Source organism: Miniopterus natalensis, chromosome 9, assembly GCF_054644295.1.
Source record: "Miniopterus natalensis isolate mMinNat1 chromosome 9, mMinNat1.hap1, whole genome shotgun sequence".
NCBI classification, from domain to species: domain Eukaryota; kingdom Metazoa; phylum Chordata; class Mammalia; order Chiroptera; family Miniopteridae; genus Miniopterus; species Miniopterus natalensis.
The window spans coordinates 35,085,872-35,106,379 of record NC_142089.1 but is presented as its reverse complement, the minus strand read 5'-3'; the positions used below and the strand labels follow the sequence as shown (position 1 = coordinate 35,106,379).

At 37.5% G+C, this 20,508-nt stretch overlaps 1 protein-coding gene across 6 annotated transcripts in view; it reads left to right on the top strand.

Annotated features, from left to right (window-relative positions):
• Window positions 1-20,508, top strand: part of OMA1 (OMA1 zinc metallopeptidase) — a 45,377-nt gene that overhangs the window by 15,368 nt on the left and 9,501 nt on the right. Inside the window, exons 7-10 of one of the 6 annotated variants that reach the window (XM_087820475.1) lie at window positions 1,752-1,826; window positions 2,998-3,093; window positions 3,782-3,896; window positions 12,452-12,596. In XM_087820475.1, the coding sequence (XP_087676601.1) occupies window positions 1,752-1,826; window positions 2,998-3,093; window positions 3,782-3,896; window positions 12,452-12,522 (357 nt within the window). In that variant the 3' untranslated portion in view covers window positions 12,523-12,596. Of the gene's footprint in view, window positions 1-1,751; window positions 1,827-2,546; window positions 3,094-3,781; window positions 3,897-12,451; window positions 12,602-20,508 lie in introns of those variants that run through there. The other 5 variants (XR_015715039.1, XM_087820478.1, XM_087820474.1 and 2 more) reach the window with 5 other exon arrangements.

The following is a 20,508-nucleotide window of genomic DNA, read 5'->3' as shown; positions in this document are numbered from 1 at the left end:
ATGTGCTGGGAAGTCAAAGGAGTTAATTTAGTTTTTTTCTCTATCAATAGATAGCTTTTTCTGTAACAAAATCAAAAGATTTGGTCATAAAGATAACTTGATAATTCTTTTTTGAAATATCTTATGAGTCCTGCGACTTCAGGATAATTCTTCGATTTAATAATTAAGCTGAAAATAAAGTAAGGATTACTTCTCTTTGAACCCTTTTCCCCTAAATCAAGTGTTTTCCCAAATTTTGGTGACAAGGAACTGCCTCTCTCTAGAAAGCCTTGCCTGTTGTGATTAGAGAGCAGAGGGGGATGCGAGTAGTGAAGTCCTTAAGGAAGGGGAGTTGCTGACATTTACCTGCCAGAGGGAGGATGTGAAATGAATGATACCTTTAAAGCAGGATTTATCAATGTAAACACTGTTGATATTTTTGGACTGGATAATTCTTTTTGGAGAGTTGTCCTGTGCACTGCAGGGTGTTTAGTACCCTCTAAACATCCAGCTGCCCCTACACATCTGTCCTCTACCCACGAGGAGCCGGTAGCACTCTCCCTTCCCACCACCACCACCCCGCTCTTCCAGACAATCAAAACTGTCTCCAGATATTTCCAAATGTCCCCAGGGACACAGCCACATCCCCTTGAGAACTACTGATTTAAAGCATTTAGTTAGCACAGTACCTTTCACAAAGCAAGGACTCAATAAATAGGAGCTATTATTATTGTTTTCTCATTTTATTCTCTCTGCAACATGTGATGCTACTGGGCTTAGATGTGTTCAATAATTAGCCCAGGGTGAACAGTTAAAAAGTGTTAGCATTTGGACTTGAATATAATTTTGTCTTCTTTGAAAGCCAATGTTTTTAATTAGTTATACTATCAGTGGACTTGATGGGACACCAGTGGATGAATCATGGCAAGTGAAGACACTATAATATAGTTTAGCAACCTCAAACAGACATTACCGAAGAGGAAGAAAGTTATATATAACGGTCACATACTGTGGATCAGATTGATTATCTTATTTCTAGCTATCACTGACATGTACTTCTGAAAAATTGCTTCCTCAATTAATAGCTCTTCTCTCAAAAGTCTTGCCTATTGATCTATCTCCTACAAAGTTTTAGTGCTTACTGAAAATTAGAATTTAACTGGAAAGCATTCACATAAATACAAGTAATTAGGAAAATTAAAGTTACAATATCTATTTGCATTTTTTTTATTGAGGTTGGAAGAAAATTTCATTTTCCTAACTAATCAATATTTAGAAAAAAGGAAATTAAGATAGTTTATCAAAGAAAGAACATTCTGCTATGTGGTTAATTTTCCAACTGAAATAAATTCTCTAGTAATGTCACTGGCTATTATATAGCTGTACTTTTTCAATTTTCTTTTAAAACCACAAAGATCAAAATGTTCCTTGGCCGTAATAAAAGACTGCATCAATAAGCTTTCTTAGGGAATTGTCTACATAGTAGGTGGAGATTATAAATGGATAAAATTAAGGACTCTATACTATATAATAGACTCTCCAGAAGTTTGTAGGCATGATTTTGTTTTTATTCTTTCTATGTTTAAAAAATATTAATCTCTGGTGGAGGAAATAAAGGCTGCACTGTATGTGTTATGCCATGGTGCTCTTTAAATGTTCGTAAATGGAGAGTATAAAAACTTGATTCTAGATACTCCATGAAATGAATTTTAAAAATCTCATTCTGTTGAGAAATAACCTTAATGGAGCTTTTCTTTTCTATTTCTTCTTAGTATTTGTTTAGTAGACCATACAGTAGAACATTGGAGGCCGAAGCTGACAAAATTGGACTACGGCTTGCTGCAAAGGTAAAATGTTCCGTGGTTGAGAACACAGTGTCCTTCACACAGTAAAAGATAAATGTGCATTGTCTTAATGAGATTTGGCATGGGCAGAGAATGAGAGATTGTGCACAGATTTTCATTAACACCATTTTAAATCTGTATCCTCTGCAAGCCGATGCTCTCTTTATCTGAACTCCTTTCCCTTGTTTCTCAGATCTAAGGAGTAAATAAGATGATGGGTAGTTTTTTTTCCAGACTGGGAGAGAGGGTTATCATATTGTAGCTATGATCCCGGCTGAGCAAACTGAATTTTCACCATTGACATATACGGGTAGAAGAGCAGGCTTTTTACTCTGTATCTTTCAGATTATTTTTGTTATAGCAGATGGCTTATTTTTGCTCTCCACAGCGAGCAGCTCTGGGTGTTTACCCTGATTTAATTTAGTTCTGTTCATGTCTACTTATGAGGGCACTTTACACTGGGTTGCTGTTTTTAATCACCTGTGATAAGTGAGTATTATTAGTAGAAGGATTTAACATTAGAAGTAAGACTGAATTTTAAAAGATGAATGAAAACAATGCCACTTCACATATTAAATTCAAATTGCATTTGATTCTTTGTTGAGTTTTCGGTAGTTATTAAAAGAACTAACTATTAAAAATAATTATTATTTGAACTTCTCATTATGAGTTTTATGGATTTAACTTGAGATTAATCTTGACTAACACCTGGTGGAAATATAGGAACCCTGCAATAGAATATTTGGGAGTCATCAAGGATTTCCGTCCAGGTGGAGCTCGTCCTTCATGTCCATCCCTTGCTCCTGAGTACTTCCTCTTCATTTCCAGCTGTGCTCTAGCTTCTGGTTCTGTTGACTGAAAGGTACTTCAAGACCATAGAGCTTCCAGCTTTTTGTTGCCCACACTGCTCATGGCTGAGGAATTCACTGAATTAAAACAACAACAACAAAAAGCAGCACACTTACAGATCTAGTCCGCATAGTCAGTTTTTAAAGACTAGTTCTTTGTGGTCTTTGCTTGCTTGTCTGCAACCCCCACCCACCTTATAAAATACGGACTATGTATGGTGTCAGATGGGTAATCACTTCATAAGGTATGTAAATGTCTAATCACTTTGTTGTAAACCTGAAACTAACATGTATAATATAGTATGTCTCCTGTCTCGTTACCTTAGCTCACCTCACCGTGCCCTGCTGAGAGGTTCTACCTCCCTCTGTTGTGGTCAGGAAACTGTCCTAGGCAGAGACCAAGGGCCAATCTGGGAATCACCGTAGGTGTTTCTCTTTCTCTCAAGACTTACATTCTTGTCCTGCCTGTTGTTCAGTACCTGAAAATATTTGCCTCATACATCTCTCCAGTTTTATAGATATTTATGGTGCAGGGGCAAGTCCTGTAATAGTTACTGTCTCAATGGATGGAACTGTAAATCCCTAAAATTTGTGATTCATGATTGCCTGTCCGTATTTTATAAGAAGGCACTAAGAAACTTTTTAGAAGCTCTGTTTGCATGGGTTGGGATAGTAGACATCACTGTAAGATTATAGGGCAGTGAGGTAGCTCTTTTTTTGGAACCTCCATGTGGAATATGTACAGGCCTTTTTCCTGTGGCTATTCAAATTTCTTTGCAGAGGAATCCTGTAAAACTGGCTGTCACTGTTTAGAGGAGGGAGGTGGGGGTTTTCCCGTTCATTGTGGAGACCTGACTTCATTTGCTGTTCGAACCTTATACCTCACCCCTTCTTTCCTGGGTACCAAACACTGAACCTCCCCGGAGTTCCCATAGTGCAGGGTATCAGCTGGCTGCCCAGGAGGCAGCCCCGTGCTGTGATCATGAGCGGGCTCTGGAACTAGACTGCCTCTGTCTGAGAATGTGCTTTGCCAGAGAGTACCAGCTGTGCGTGACCTCAGGCAAGTTGTTTACCCTTTGTGTACCTTGATTTTTCTCGTCTGTTGGATAGGAACAAGAACAGGACCTGCATCATAGAGGTGATACAATTAAAGTCCTAAGAGCACTGATCTTCTCAGCATTGACGTTCAAATGTCAGCCTGTTATTTCCTCTTTATATTTTGCAGGTATCTCAAACCTAATAAGTTCAATGTTAAATCCTTGATTTCCTTTCACACCTATTTCTCTTCTGGCCTCTCTTTTTACAATAAATACACCACCTTATATTCAGTTGCTTTTGGAAAAAACCTGGAGTCCTCCTTAGTACTTCCCTCCTCTTTATCATTTACATGTAATCTCTTACCAAGTCCTGGTAGTTCTATCTATAAAATATACCCCTAGATGTTTCCATCTCTACTATTAGCATCCTTTACCAGGACTTCTGCTCCAGCCTTATTACGGCTTTCACTGACTCCATCTATATTCCCCTCCATTCTGTTCTCTACCCTGCCACAGGTAAGAGTCAGGTCTAGCAAGCTAGGATATTCACTTTCTCAAGGCATGACTTCAATCGACAGTGGCCAGCATTTGCCATCAGATTTTTTTTAGTTTCTGGGCTGACTTACCCCCTAATTCTGATTGACACATTCACAAAAAATATTTGTGAATATAATCAGAAGACAGATTTTTTTTAGGCCCAGGGGCCACTCTCTTTAAATTGATGCCCATAGCTCTTCTCTGACCTGTTGATTTTCACTTATTAATTCATTATATATTTAGTGTGTGCCTTTTATCTTCCAAGATGTAGGAATACACAATAAAGATGGAGCTCACAATCTGAGTAAGAAACAGAGACATTTAATACATAATTTTTACAGTTTGAAGTATTATGATAGAGATGTACAGGCTCCCAATTGAAGAATACAGTGTAGAGATGTAAAGTTAGGGATCAGGCAGACTTAGTCTAGGGATTAGACGGAGGAAGAAATAATTTGAAGTGAAGATATAAAAGCTAAGTAGTAATTATCCTGGTGAAGACTTTGATGGAGGTGTTTTAGGCACGGCGGATAGCATGTCTAAAGGCAAGAAGGATGAGAGCCTAGTCTAGGACTTGAAAGTTCTGTAAGATTACAAATAGGTAGAGTCAAGAGCACCAGTGTTAAGAGAGAAAAGTGAAAGGTAGGTGGAGACCTCTTTGTTAGCAATTTTTAGGATTTTATATTGTATCTTGCATAGTGGTTAGGACCTTGGACTCCAGAGTTAGACCTGTGCCTGAACTCTTGTCTCCTCTACATGGCTGTAGAAAAAATCACTTAATCTCTTCAGGTCTATTTTCTACTCTGAAAAAATGGGTATCATGATAGTACCTATGCCAAAGGGTTATTTTGAGTGTCCTGGACTTGATTCTTATCTGTGGCTTGTATCCCTTTTTTTGGACATTAATGCTCAGACTCTCTTGACTTCTTGCCATTTAATATTCATATCACAGAACATAATTCTCTTATTCCTTTCTACCCTTACTAGACTGGCTTCCTTTGCATTATGCCTGAGAGGGAGAGAACATGCTGACTTGAGGGCACAAATGCCCTGTGCCCGTGGTAGTTTTGGCAGTTATAGTTATTGCCATAAATTAATAAGTTGGTATTCTGATTTTATGTCAGTCTTGTGAGCTTGGGAACTGTTCTTGGGAGATGGATCTGTTGGTCATGTGCTGTACCATTAGATTTATGAGCTTTTAAGGCCAAGGGCTAGAGAGAATATTGAAAATTCATTAAAATCAAGTTACTCTGAGGCCTCTTTCAAAATAGGCAGCTTGTCTTCCCTAGAGTGCTCTCTACTTCTGCTCTACTATTGGCTGTGAGTTTATTTTATATATTTACATTTTTATAGTTGTCTTAATTTTTTATTTATAATATATTCAATTTATCATTATATAAATTCAAAATGACTAATGTAGAGTTAGTAAAAGCTGGCAGGACTCAGGTGTGACTGAAACAGAATAACTAGCTGTTCAGTTCTCAGCTGATAAAAAGATGTCCTGTGAAATATTTGGTTTTGTTGTATTTATAAAATCATTTGTCACTTATATTAAGAGAATTTGGCACTTTACAGTCATTCACAGAAAGGACTTCTGTTTATTTTATTTCACAAACAACTATATCATTCATTTGTAGTTTTGAGTGTTTGTTTCTTAACTATGAAAAATAAAACGTATTTTCTTTTAGTGGTTCTTATCTGGGCCGGGGATGTAGCCTCTTAGTGGGACACTTTATATGATTGTTTTTTATTGTCACAGTGATTGGGGAGATGGGAATTACTGATGCTTAATGGACGTGGAGGATGTATGGGGGGGAACAGGCCTGTTAAATATCCTATAGGATTGTCCAGCCCCAAAAGTTTGTAAGTGGCCCTGGTGAGAGGCAGGGCCAGCTGGTTTCTTCAAGTAGCCTAAATAACTATGCAGATAGCACCATCTAGTGAGGGAAATAGGTAATAGGCAAAATTTACTTTCATCACAGAAGTAAGAGAAAATTCAAAATTCTAAACTTTCAATAATAGGTTATAGAATCGTAGACTTTTAGAACAGGAAGGAAAATTAGAAATAATCTAATCCACCCTCTTCCTTTACAGATAAGGAAATAGGGTCCAAACAGGCAAAGTGATTTGTCCAGTAATGTATACCTAGTTAGTGGCGAGACACTGGGCTAGAATCCAGGTCTCATAGTTTCTTAGGTTAGTAATCTGAGCCTTTGTCATAGCAAACTATCTTTGGGTTCTATTTGGGTTACCAGCTTAGATTCTTTGTTTAGTTATTGATTTAAGAAAGAAAAAAATCTGTAAATGAGAGCATCTCATTTACTAGGTTTGTTATAAGGTAAGCTTTCATAGTGTATGCATTATGCATTCGTTATACCTTGTTTTGAACCTAATTGCATTACCTAGAAATATGAGACAGACTTTTGTGTATTTAATTTTTTAGTTGCCATGATTTCAGCTCTAAGGGTTGAGTATTATTATGATAAAGCTTTAGGATAGAGGAAAATATATACATGAAAATGTATTACAGATTTATCGTATTGGTGAACTGACATGCTGGCAATCACAAGATGCAAAACACTTTAAGCTAAAATGATATGAATTAAAAATAATGGATGTCTTCCCATTTCTTCTCTTTTAGGGCACATTAGTTTTGACAAGTCAGGTGTTCTTATATTTTTTTCCTTTTTTCCTTTTATAATGAGAGAGATTGGCAGATACTGAGAATGGTTTAGTTGGAAAAGAGCAATTTTTAATTACTGACTGAAAAAAGTGTTGTTTAGGCAAGGAATGGGTTACAAAGCAAAGTGAGCTTTAACAAGCGATGCCACGGGCAGTGCTGGGAAAAGGAACCCGTGAAAGTGAGAGACTGAAATGAACCAGTTTCCTGGTCCATGATGATGCCAGCTGCCACGGCAGTGCTGATAACACTGATGATGATGTTCACACAACGATGATGATGATGACAGCTAACATTTCTTTTTGTGCTGGGCACTGCTCTCAGTGTTTTATGTGTGTTCACTTTTAATCTTCGTAACAACCCTGTGAAGTATAGGGACTGTTATTCTTATTTTGCAGATGAAATTGAGGGATGGAGAAATCAAGTAACTTGCCAAAGGTCTCACAGATATGAAGGTTTTTCCCCCTGACAGGATGAAAGCACCTTCATTTCTGAAATCTGACTTTCTATTATAATTGAATCCACTAGGAATAGTCGGTCTTCTGCAGTATTGTCCCTGAGATGACCATTTTTATATCTGTGTTGGTACCTTTAAATCTCATCTTAAAATAGCCTCAGCATATTCCTCTGCCTCTATGAGTCCAATTACCTTTCTGCAACAGTTCTTTGTAGTATTATCTTAGGTGACTATTTTACCTACCATGTGTATGTGGAATACAGGAGAGGATTCCAGAATGACTGGGACACGTGTGGGGTATCAATGACATTGCAAAAAAAACACACCAAAAAAAACAACCATTCAGAACTGCTAATGTCAGAACTTACTTTTTAGAGAAGGTGATTATTTGGCAGGAGTTTTGTTGGAGAGTCATAGAAAGAGCAAAATTCAGAGACACTTCTCATCTCTGTAACTCTGATGAACATTTTGGCTACAGGTAGGGCATACTAGGTCTTGATCTATTTGTACATTTTTCTCTAGCATTGTTTTAGCATTGGGAAGTGTTCAGATTATGAGAATAGCTCACATACTACCATTTTTTAAAAAAAATATATCTTTCCTGATTTCAGAGAGAGGAAGGAAGAGAGAGAGAGAGAGAGAAACATCAGTGATGAGAGAGCCATTGATTGGCTGCCTCCTGCATGCCCCCTACTGGGGATCGAGCTCGCAACCCGGGCATGTGCCCTGACCAGGAATTGAACCCCGATCACCTGGATCCTGGGTTGATGCTCAACCGCTGAGCCACGCTCGGCCGGCCACTACCATTTTCTTATGAATATCATATTCCACTGGGTTTCTAATTGAATAGTAGCAATTTTTTTGTCAATATGTCTCTTAATTCATATTCGTGCATAGTGGTATTATAGGCTGAATTAAAGTAGACTCTTCTTTAGTTGTAAATTCATGACATCATCACCTATGACCAAACCTAGTACCCTGCAGTAACTGCAGGACTCTGGTACTCACCCAGGGAAAGGAAGAGCAGAAATAGTGTCCACTGTGTTCTGGATTCTGAGCTGCCTACTTTACAAGAGTTCCCACTTTCAATCCTAAAGATCTAATACTTTAATTCATTTTTACAGATGAATGTGAGATTCCTGGAGATTAAATTATGAGCTCAGGGTCACAAACTCTGTAACCAGCCTCTGTGGGATCAAATTGTGGCTTTGTCACTTACTAGCTGTGTTGACCTTTAGCAAATTACTTGACCTCTGTGGGCCTCAGTTTCTTCATCTGACCTGTAAAATGAGCATAATAATAGTACTTAGCTCATGAAGTTGTTACGATGATTAAATGAATTAATATAATGCAGTAATATTTGTTGTTCACATAGAACAATACCCGACACAACAAGTGATTATTAACTAAACAAAATATATAACTGATATTTTGAATCCAGGTCTTTCCAGTTCTAAAACCTGTGCTCTTCCCATTGTCCCAGTATACTGCCTCAAAAGTATTCCAGGACCTGTGTATTTCACATATTTTTGTATGTTTGTGGCCATTATTAGTTTTTTTTAAGAAGCAAATAGTGTCTAGAAAGTGTCTGATCCTTCGTTTCTTTATGTACTTCCAGACACTTGGTAAAAACAAGTTTCTTACTTTGCAAATTTTTTTTATGGAGGCAAATGAGTTAGGCTTGTGATGAGCTGAATAGTTGTTTTAAAAGTATTGCCATTTTGATCTATAATTTTTAAAAAAAAAATATGTCTTTATTGATTTCAGAGAGAGGAAGGGAGAGGGAGAGAAAGAGATAGAAACATTAATGATGAGAGAGTCATTGACTGGCTGCCTCCTACACGTCCCCTAATAGGGGTCAAGCCCACAACCCGGGCATGTGCCTTGACCGAGAATCGAACTGTGATCTCCTGGATCATAGGTTGATGTTCAACCGCTGAGCCATGCCAGCCAGGCCTGATCTATAATTTTTACTTCTTTTTTTATTTTTCTTATTATAGCAAGAACATTTAACATGTATATAATACAAGGTTGCACATCAGGTCTCTGGAATTTATTCATCTTGCATAACTGTTGTTGCAACTTCCCCCATTATTTTAAGTGTCTCTCCCTCTGGCTGAAGTGACTTCTAGGTCTGAGGTCCTCCCCTTCATTTTTTCATTTTTCATTTTTCTTTTTAGGAGCTAGACATGAAAGAATCTGACATTAAAAAACAACTGCATATATGAGAAAATTAGGAAGTAACTGCACATACCCAGGGAGAGGCTCAGAAAAAAACCTGAGAAGATGTTAAGTTTACACCTCAGGCTGATCCTCAGCACAGAGACAGCCTACCACAATAAAATACTCTCTCTCCCGCACGCACGCTCGCTCGCACACGCACACACACACACACACACACACACACACACACACACAACAGCCAGCTGTGGGGAAGGGGTAGGATCTGATTTCAAGAAATACATCGTTATTAGATTCAAATGTCCAGTGTTCAACAAAAGTTCACAGGTCATAAAAAGAAACAGGAAATTATTGCCCATTAAAGGAAAATATAAGTCATCCCAAACTGTCCATGGAAAAGCTCTAAAGGCAGATACACTAGACAGGACTTTAAAACAGTTGTTCTAAAGATGCTCGGAGAACTAAAGGAAGTTGTGGAAGAAGTCAGGGAGTGATTATGAATAAAATGGGGATCTCAATATAGAGATAGAAAAACCTAAAAAGGAACCAGCAAGAAGTTTTGAAGCCGAAAAGTACAATAATAAAAATGCAGGATTCACTAGACGCATTCAAAAGCTGGTTTTTAAACAAGCAGAAAAAAGGGTCTGAATTTCAAGCTAGTATAATGGAAATTATTGTTGCTGAGAAACAGAAGAAAAGGGTGGAAGAAAAGCGAACACCATCATGTGGACCAACATGTACACTGTGGGAGTCCCAGAAGGAGAAGATAAAGATAAAGGGGCAGAGGGAATATTTGAAGGAATAATAGCTGAAGACTTACCAAATTTGTTGCAGTACATGAATATGAACATCCAAGAAGCTCAATGAACTGGTAATATGAACCAGTGAGACTCACACCATGATACAGAGTGTCTTCTTTGACCACAGTGTGGTTAAGTTGAAATCAGTAACAAGTAGAAATGGAAAATGCGCAGAATCGTGGAAATTAAACAAAATACTTTTAAAGAACCAGTGGATTAAATAAGAAATCACAAGGGAAATTAATAAATACTAGAGATGAACGAAAAGAAAACTAGAACATACCAAAAGTTATGGGATACAGTGAAAGCACTGCTAAAAGTGAAATTTGTAGCTATAAATGCTTAAAAAATGTGAAAGGTCTCAAACAAACTAACTGTACAACTTGAATTATAAAAAGAAGAAACTAAACCCGAAGCTGGTAGAAGGAAGGAAATAATAAAGATTTGATTAGAAATAAATGAAATAGTGAATATAAAGAGTTTGTTCTTGAAAAAGATCAGCAAAATTGACAAATGTTTAGTTGGGCTAAGAAAAAATAAAGAAGACTCATTACTAAAATCAGAAATGGAAGTGGAGATACCACTTCTGATTCTGTAGAAAGAGGATTATAATGCAGGACTGTGAACAATTGTACACCCAAAATTGGACAACCTCGATGAAATGGGAAAATTTCTAGATACAAAACCTACTGGTGCAGCTACTGTGGAAAACAGTATGGAGTTTCCTCAAAAAATTAAAAATGGAACTGCCTTATGACCCAGCGATTCCACTTCTGGGAATATATCCAAAGAAACCAAAACACTGATGTGAAAGAATATATGCACCCCTATTGTTCTGGCAGCGTTATTTACAATAGCCAAGATTTGGAAGCAGCCCAAGTGCCCATCAGTAGATGAGTGGATAAAAAGGCCGTGGGACCTTTACACCATGGAATACTACTCTGCCCTAAAAGAGAAGGAATCTTACCCTTAGTCACAGCACGGAGGGACCTGGGGGGTATTGTGCTAAGTGAAATAAGCCAGTCAGAGAAAGACAAGTGCCATATGATTTCACTCCTATGTGGGATCTAATGAACAGAACTAACAAACAAAATAGAAACAGACTCAGAGAGAGCAGACTGACACCTGCCAGAGGGGAGGGGTTTGGGGGGGGCTGGATGAGGTAGGTAAAGGGATTAAGCAAAAAAAGACCAAAAACAACAGACTCATAGACACAGACAACAGTAGGTGATGGCCAGAGGGAAGGGGGTGGGAGGTAGGAGAGGGTGAACGAGGGATAAATGGTGCGGGGAGGAGACTTGACTCTGGGTGGTGCACACACCATACAATACATAGATGATGTAGAATTGCACGCTTGAAACCTATATAATTTTATTAACCAATGTCACTCCAATAAACTCAATGATTTTTTTAAAAATCTACCAAGATTAAATCACAAATAAAAAACCAAAAAGACCTAGTATGGAGATTGAATCAGTAATCAAAAATCTTCCAACAGAGAAAAGTCTGGGATCTGACTACATTGCTTGTGAATTCTACCAAGAGTTTGAAGAAGTAATACCATTTCTTCTCAAACTTTTCTAAAAGACTGGGGAGGAGGAGAGGATATACTTCCTAAGTTGTTCTGTAGGCCAGCATAACCCGATACCAATGACAGCCAAAGACACTACAAGAAAAGAAAGCTACAGATAAATGTCTAATTATTCGAGTGGTATAGATTAAGAATACAATTTTTTTAGTACAGTTTATTAACAGTTTTAAAACCTTGTTTTTATGAAAACTTAATTTGGAAGATTTTTGCCCTCGATACATGTTCTTAATACCTATCAGTGAAAAGCATGGGCTGTCTTTGGGAGTGATTATTGTAAGTATTGTGTAGGGGTGGGGCGAGGGGGAAGGGTGGGCATTCTTTTTTTGAGTTTTATAATACCATATTGTTTGAGTGTTCTTTTTTAAAGCAACGAGTATATTCTTCTTTTATTAAAATGATAGAAAATATTTTTAAATCACGTAATGACATAAAGGTAAACTTTTAAAGATGTCCTCGTGATTAAACTCATTTTGTGCTTTTATTAATTTTGGTTCCAGGCTTGTGTGGACGTCAGATCCAGTTCAGTGTTTTGGCAGCAGCTGGAACTTGTAGATACCCTCTCTGGTGATCCCAAGTTGCCAGAATGGTTATCCACACATCCTTCTCATGGAAACCGAGTTGAGCACTTGGATAGACTCATACCTGAGGTGAGCTAACACTATGTAAGGCAAGACATTATTTTTACGGTGTCATTTTTATGCTGCTACTACTTGTGCTTAGAGAAAGAGTTCTAGCTTGTCAACTGTTTTGATCACTATAATTATGGATTCTCAGTTTTCAAAGGATTTGACTGAAAAGTAAAATCCTGCTTGTCCACAAGCCTTGGGGAATAAATTGCTGTGTAAAGTTGACTTTTCTTGATGGTGAAGGCTTAAGCTTTTTAGTATTATAGCTTTTAATTTTATCTGATTTGGTGAAAGTCTAAAACTCAAGGCATATTTTTTCAACATACTGGTTATAATTTCATATTTCCTTGGTGATTTAAGCTTATTGTTTTTTTTAAAAAACACACCGAAATACTCCAGTTAATGACCTGTACAAAATTTTTTGATCAAATGGGTATTAATTCCAATAACAATGCTGGAATTTTTCTTAGAAAAAAAAAATCCCCTGATATTAGTTTGCTTGCTGGTTATTTCTTTCTTTAAAGCATGGGTGGCTCTTTTTTTTTTGGTAGAATTCATTAATGAATAAAGCTAAAGCAGCTTTTTCCCAAGTAGTTTCCACTATCTCCTAAAAATCTTTTTATTTGTTAACATCATTTAAAGTGTTTTCTGTGGTATCCACATCAGTACAAGATGGACGTCAGACATCTCCAAACCAGTCTACACGCTCTTTTTGTCTCACTCGCATTGCCAGTATGACTTCAAATTTAGTTTAACAGATATTGAGTACCTATTATAAGGAAGCAGTATGGTAGATACAGGGGATACAAAGAGAATTAAGACATGGTTTTGGTATTTTTAGGATGCTGACATAAGTACAAAGTGATTCTTAATGCAACAAGGAATATGGTTTATTACAAGAAAAGTAGAAATATAGTGGTATGCAATTTGAAGGCATAGCCTGCATCTAGTTTGGGATAAGAAACTACCAGGAGATTCATTCATTGATTCGTGTGATTAATAAAAATCCACTAATAGTTTACTATTCTGTATTCTGTTGGTAGAAACAATACAGCCTCTTCTTTCTTGGAGCTAACATTCTTGTTAATGCAAGTAATAAACAAACAAACATACACTGAGTATGTCAGGCAGTAATAAGCATATTGGCGAAAAATAAGGCAGGGTGAAGGCAGGCGAGAGGGCTGGGCAGCAGAGGGGCCAACTGGCCTACGCTCCGTTTGTCAGGGAAGGCCGTGCCTAACAACCTGGAAAGCAGCCGGGGACCAAGTCCTGTGGAATCCGGGGAGAGTCTCTCATGCTGAGGAAGCAGCAAGTGCTTAGGAGAGTGTGTCTGGTGTGTTCGAGGCGTGGCAAGGAAGACATTGGGGCTGAGTGAGTCAAGGAGGGGGAGAATGGTTGAGATATGTGGGGACCAGACCATGAAGGGTCGTCTTAACCATTGTAAGGACTTGGCTTTTATTCCAGGTGATTTGGGAAACTAGTAGAGGATTTTGAGCAGAGGAGTGACTTGGTCTGACTCACGTGATGACTCCTTCCGTGTTTTACAGTGGTCATGGGGGAAGATGGTACCTGTGTGGAGAGTGGACTGTCGTGGGGCAAGGGTGGAATCAGGGAGGCTGCTTGTGAGGCTCTTGCAGTAATCCTGTTAAGGGATTATAGAGGCAGAAGAGAGGGAAAGAATGATGAGATTTTGGATATATTTTTGGAAAGAATGATGACAGGATTTGTTGCTAGAGTGGGCATATTTTGTGCCTGTCATGGGCATTGGGGCCAGCCAGACATGGATTAAGAACTATCCTAAATAAATTTCATTTATACCCTTAATTTGAAGAAAACATATTTGAGAAAAAAATAACAGTGACATTTACTTGACACGCTGTAGGAATTATTCATCTTAAAAGAACAACATAGGAAGGGACAATATGTGTTTCATCACTGATTGATTTGTACTGAAGATCACTGACCCTAAGGGCCTCCTTAGTGCTACCCAAGACCCAGGGAACTTATATCACCCTAGGAGGCTTAGTCTGTCTCTAAAGCCATAATAACCATATGGTTTTCTCTTGGAATTCTTTTTCTTTCTGTTTTTGCTCAGTGAAATTCTAAAAATATGTGGTTTACTTAAATTGGATAATGAATTTTAGCCGACTTTCATCTAAATTCTGAGTTTTCATTTCATCATCGAAGATTAAACTAAGGATCTTCAGAGAAGTAAAAATGTGCTTTAGAGAAGTCTTTACAATAATAATGAATTGATTAGTGAGTATGAAGAAAAATGATTGGAGAAATAAATATGTTACTTGGGTGCCAGTGCTGAAGAAAACATTGGGAGATATTTTTTTCTAAAAATAAATTACTCTAATTCAGAAACTTAAATTGAAAACCTTATATAATTTCTTATATTCCCCCCCTCCCCAAGTGATTAAATTCAATTTGAAAGTAATAAAACTCTGCTACAGTATTGGGAATAATTCAGTGGTTGAAGTGAAACTTATAGTTAGTATAAGAGTGTATTGTTAATTAGAATACATAGTCATAATTCCGAGATTGGAATTCCCTACTATCATTTCTAATTTCTCTAATGAAAGAAAGCAGATCCTCAGGCAGTATATAGAATTATGTGAGTCTATATACTACTAAAGACTACATTTTTTGTTTGATTTTATTTAAGATTTTTTTTTTCTGTGTAAGTTAGTACAATATATTCTACCTAATGCTCTTGTTCTTTGAAGTGATGTACATCACACAGGTTGTCTGGCTGAGAGCACAGAAATCTAGGCCAGAGATGAGGATTTCAGGGTGACCCCAAAAGAGGTGATAGTTGAAGCCGTGAAAGTGGATCAGTTCATTTAGAGAGTAAGCAGAGAAAAAGGTCTCGGATAGAGTTAATGATATTAGGTGGTTTCCTCATTTAATTGGTAGAAGGAAGACAGAGCCCATAGTTGGTCAGATTCGTAGGGAGAGAAAAGATCAAGAAAATCAGGAAAGTAAAATTATTTGCTTCCATGAGAACATAAATCTTGGTAATTTTGATTTTTTAAAAATATAACTGACGATTGTGTATTTTTAATTTCCTATTGGATTCTTCAAATATCATCACAGAAATGTGTTATTTTTACTAAACATATCAACATTTAAGATGTTTTAAAACCGTATGCATTTAACAAATATATATTAGTCATCATTTATGTGCCAGATTGTAGGTGTTGTAGGGGCTGTGAACAAAATAGACCCCAAAACCTGCCCTTATGAAGCTTATTTTGCAGTAAAGAGAGACAGACAATAAATAGAATAAATTAGTAACATATAGAATAAATCACCAGTATATTATTATATCTTAGTCAATAGTAAGTATTAGGGAGGAAAACAGGAGGAAGAACAGTGGATTAGTCAGCCTGGGCTGCCGTCGCAAAATACTGTAGCCGGGTGGGGTAAGCGCCAGGAGCTCGTTTCCTCAGCGTCCTGAAGGCTAGCAGTGCAGCGTTAAGGTTCCGGCCCGTTTGACTTCTGGTGAGGTCCCCTCCCGGCTGCAGATGCGGCCTTCTCGCTGTCCTCACATGGGGAGAGAGTGGACACACTGGTGTCTCTTCCCCTTCTCCGAAGGGCAATGATCCCATCACGAGAGCCCCACCCTCATCTTAATCGAGTCGCCCCCAAAGGCTCCATCTCCAGATCCTTGGGGGTGAGGGTTTTAACACATGAATCTGCGGGGGAAACGCTTCAGTCCATAGCAAGTGAGTAATGTGTGAGCAGAGATGGCAGAAGTGCTGGAATAGCTGTTTGAAAGGGGGTTGATCAGAGCTTCACTGAGCAGTTGGTATTTGAACAAAGACTTGAAATAAGCGAGAGTCTTCCCCTGGGGGGCTGAGGGGAGCAGGGGTGGGGTGAGAGCTTTCCAGGTTAGGAAATGTGAGTGCAACGCTCTGAGGCAGGAGGGGGCCTGGCGTCGCTGAGGAGCAGCCAGTGCGCTGGGATGGAGCGAGCAGGGAAAGTGGGGGGTGCGGCCCCGTCGCCCCCGTAAGGACTCCAGCTTGTGGTCAGGGATAGGACACCCGTGGAGGGTTTTCGGCAGACGACTAGGGAGTAACAGGATCTGACTTACATAGGGTGTGATCTACAGTTCCTGTGGAGTAGTACAATCATATCATTTTGGAGTATTTTAGTACAGTGCATTGTTTAGAAAACAGACTAGTTCCTTTTCTTGATTTTGTTTTTAAATCAAGAAAATGCCTCTAAAGTAGAAAACAACATATTCCTGCTCTCTTTTAAAATGTGAATTCTGAGGTAAAGCATTTGCCAATGCCTAGTTAAATATAATGCTGTGATCCACGGGCATTTAAACAGGATAAATATAGGGTTGTAGCGATGATATTATTTGTAGTTAATAAGATGATATCTTGTAATTTTATTTACTTGAAATAATCAGTTAAATTTAGGAAACACATATTTTGGTTACCATAACAACTTGGGTGAAAAATTGAAGAACAGATGTTACATCCACCTGTTGATGTTTAATGGTATGATAGTGTTACAATTACTGTTACATTGTTCAGAATTTAAATTTGTGTATACCATAAGTTGTCCTGGAAAGAGATATCTTTTAAAACTTACTTTCTATAGGATTGTTATAAATATGAATGTATGTGAATAAGGGAAATTGTATGATAACCTAGGGTAAAAAAGTCACTTGAAAGATTTATTTTATAGCTGAATTTAGACTGAATTTTTTATTTTCTACCTCTCTCACCAACTCTTTGCCATCTTTTCCTTGGGGTGGGGGGAGGAGATGGAGAGTGATAAAATATAAAGGAAAAACATTTAATTTGGACTTAGTTGTTTGGGGTTACATTACTATAATCATAATTTTGAATAGGGTTTATTTTTTAAATGTTCTTAGGACTTTCAATGTCAGCTTTATTTGTAAACTGGTTTTTAAATCATTATGTTCAAATTTACTGCGTTCAGTTTTTTAGATGTCGGAACCACTCAGTGGCAGGCTGTAAATATATTCATTTTATTCTCATTTATTTTGAGTTCTGTAAACTTTCAGGAAGCTGGGGGTTTGAACTCATATGTAAATAATTCTTATGCATTTATAATTGGACAATATAAATACATAAATCATTAATATTATACATCCCATAAGTAGAAAATATGAGTGTTTAACATTGAAGTGAAATGTTGGCCAGCGTACACAAACATACACTGTTCACCTTACAGAGTTTCATTTTCTCTGACAAGGAGAGTACTGAGGAAGAGGCAAATATCATAGCAGCTCCTGTAATTGAATTGGCCTCTGGATCATATAAAGCCAGGAAGCCTGACAGTAACATTGTCTAAAACCTTTAAAACATATTATGATACATATAATGTGTATTTATTTGAGGCTGCCATGAATGAGCTCATAGAAAAAAGTCTCTTTTAGGGGGGAAGGGGAAAAAATGACATTTTCAGAAAAACATGTTTAAAAAATGTATGAAATCCCCCCCCCGAAATGCCTTGGTTCCTATTTTCATAGGAAGCTTTTAAGCTCATCATGCAACTTCTCTCATTAATTTTTTTCCTTTTTTTTTTAACTTAATATAGTTTAGTTTTTGTGAATAAGTTATTGCAGTTTTACTTGCTATGCAGTGCCTAGAAGAATCCTGATGTATATTAGCAATTGTTTCATAAATACTTTAGTTGTTACTTTTTTTAAAAAATATATATTTTTATTGATTTCAGAGAGAGGAAGGGAGAGGGAGAGAGAGAAACATCAGTGATGAGAGTCATTGATCGGCTGCCTCCTGCACGCCTCCTGCTGGGGATCGAGCCCACAACCCGGGCAGTGCCCTGACCGGGAATCGAACTGTGGCCTGGTTCACAGGTCCACGCCAGCTGGGCGATATAGCCATTTCTTAATATGCTGTTCTCGTATGTTAGCAGTGGTTGATTATACAATTTTATTTGAAAGCTTTTCCTTATTATTTGATCATTCAGAGGGCAATTGGCCTGTGTCAAAGTGGCCTTAATTTTTAATTTTTTTATATTTATTTAAAATTTCTAGTTATTTATATTTAATTATTTTAGACTACTTCAGAACAGTTTCCATTGCAGTTTATGAAGGGAAAGGAAATGAGTTAGATGAAGAAAATTTTTAAAAGGTAAGATCATGACTTATAGAAGTATCAAAGGAACCACATTTGAGATTTTACTTAATGTATTTGTGAGGGACCAGTAATGTGTTATCACTAGCTCAAAGGAGACTTCAACAACCACAGGCATGTAGGCAATAGGGAATGCTGAAATGAGTTTATAAGTAGTGCAGGACGGATCCACTCATAAGGCAATAATCAGTTGCATTCCACCAGACGTGGACAGGCATCACGTGCATTGTTATCAGTTTTCGGCAATGTACAGAGTTGTAAAAGAGCTCTCAGACCACGAAAGGTGGAGCTAACGCCCAAGGACACACTTGACAGGACACCCAGTGATCTTTTTTGCCCATATGAAAGTCTTTCACCGTCTTCTGGTTTGTTTTTGTTTTTTCTATTGTCATTTATTTGCCTTTCAAGTAAAGATACCAAATCAAATCATCCTGTCAGACTAATATATAAAGAGAAATTTTTGTTTTGTTATTTTTAAGCAGCAACATAGGCATTATTCTTGTTGTATTTCTTTTCTTTCTCTTAGAGTAGTAAGCAGCTATTCTCATTAATTTCAATTGAATCTCTTTCTAGTGAGTGTTAGGAGTTAGGTTGTTGATGCTAAAATCTTAGGCTTTTTGAAAAGTATATGCTTGCCTTCAGAAATTAAGGGAAATTAAGGGAAGAAGTTGGAAATAGAGGGGGTGTAAAAGGACTGGTTAGGTGTTTTAAGAGAAATATTTAAACCTCTCATGAGCCATTTAGAACTAAAGATACAGATGTAAAATCAAGGGTGAAGTCACAGAAATACAAAAATGACAGAGAAGGGAAGACAGAGAGGAAAAAGTGTTTTTTTATATTTTTCTTTTTTTAAAAATTGAATTTATTGGGGTGACATTGTGTAATAAAATTTTATAGGTTTTAGGGATACACTTCTATAACAACACATCATCTATACACTGCATTGTGTGTTCACCACCCCAAGTCAAGTCTCCTTCCATCACCATTTATCCCCCCTATACCACCCTTCTACCACCTCCCCACCCCCTTTTCCCTCTAGTAAAAGATGTTTTTCTTTTAGGAGAAATTGTTTTAATTTAACTTTTTATTATAATTTTTAAAAAACACCTGTAAAGGTAGAGAATAATTTAAATAATTTAACAAACCCCATTTTTTTAATCGCATCCAGTGGTATCAACCTTCTTGTACACATGCTGCTTCAGTTCCTTCTCTAATTTTTTTTTTTTTTTTTTAACCCAGACATTGTAATGCAAATCCCAGACACGAGGTCTTTCCCTCCTAATTAGTTCAATATGCACTTTTAGGAGAAGTATCATTTTCTTCCATTACATATCTGAGAAAATTAACAGTAATTCCTTTATCCGATTGCTTCTTAGTGGTATCCTCTAACTTGTTTCTTTATAATTAGAAGCTAAATTTTGGCCAGAATATTTTGTAAGTGGTGCAACTATGCTTCATATTGCTTCCCGTGAAGATTCTCTTACTCTGGCTGCTCCGCATTTAGTGATGCCTAATTCCGTCAGTGGGTTTGGATGGTGATGGCCCAACTCCTGTGGAAACGTGGTTTTCCCTCGTGTGACCAGCAAGCGATAGTGGGGCGGTGATTTCGCACTCTGCTGATACCCAGCTTTTTAGCAGCCTGAGAAGCTTTTTCGATTGAGGAGCTGTCATCCTCTGTCTCAAAAGGTTAACCTGAATGTGTCTTCCATATAGAGCAGTGAAGAAGGAGCTCAGACCAGCCAATTTAACTAATGGAATAAAAAAAGATGCCATGCCGTAGCC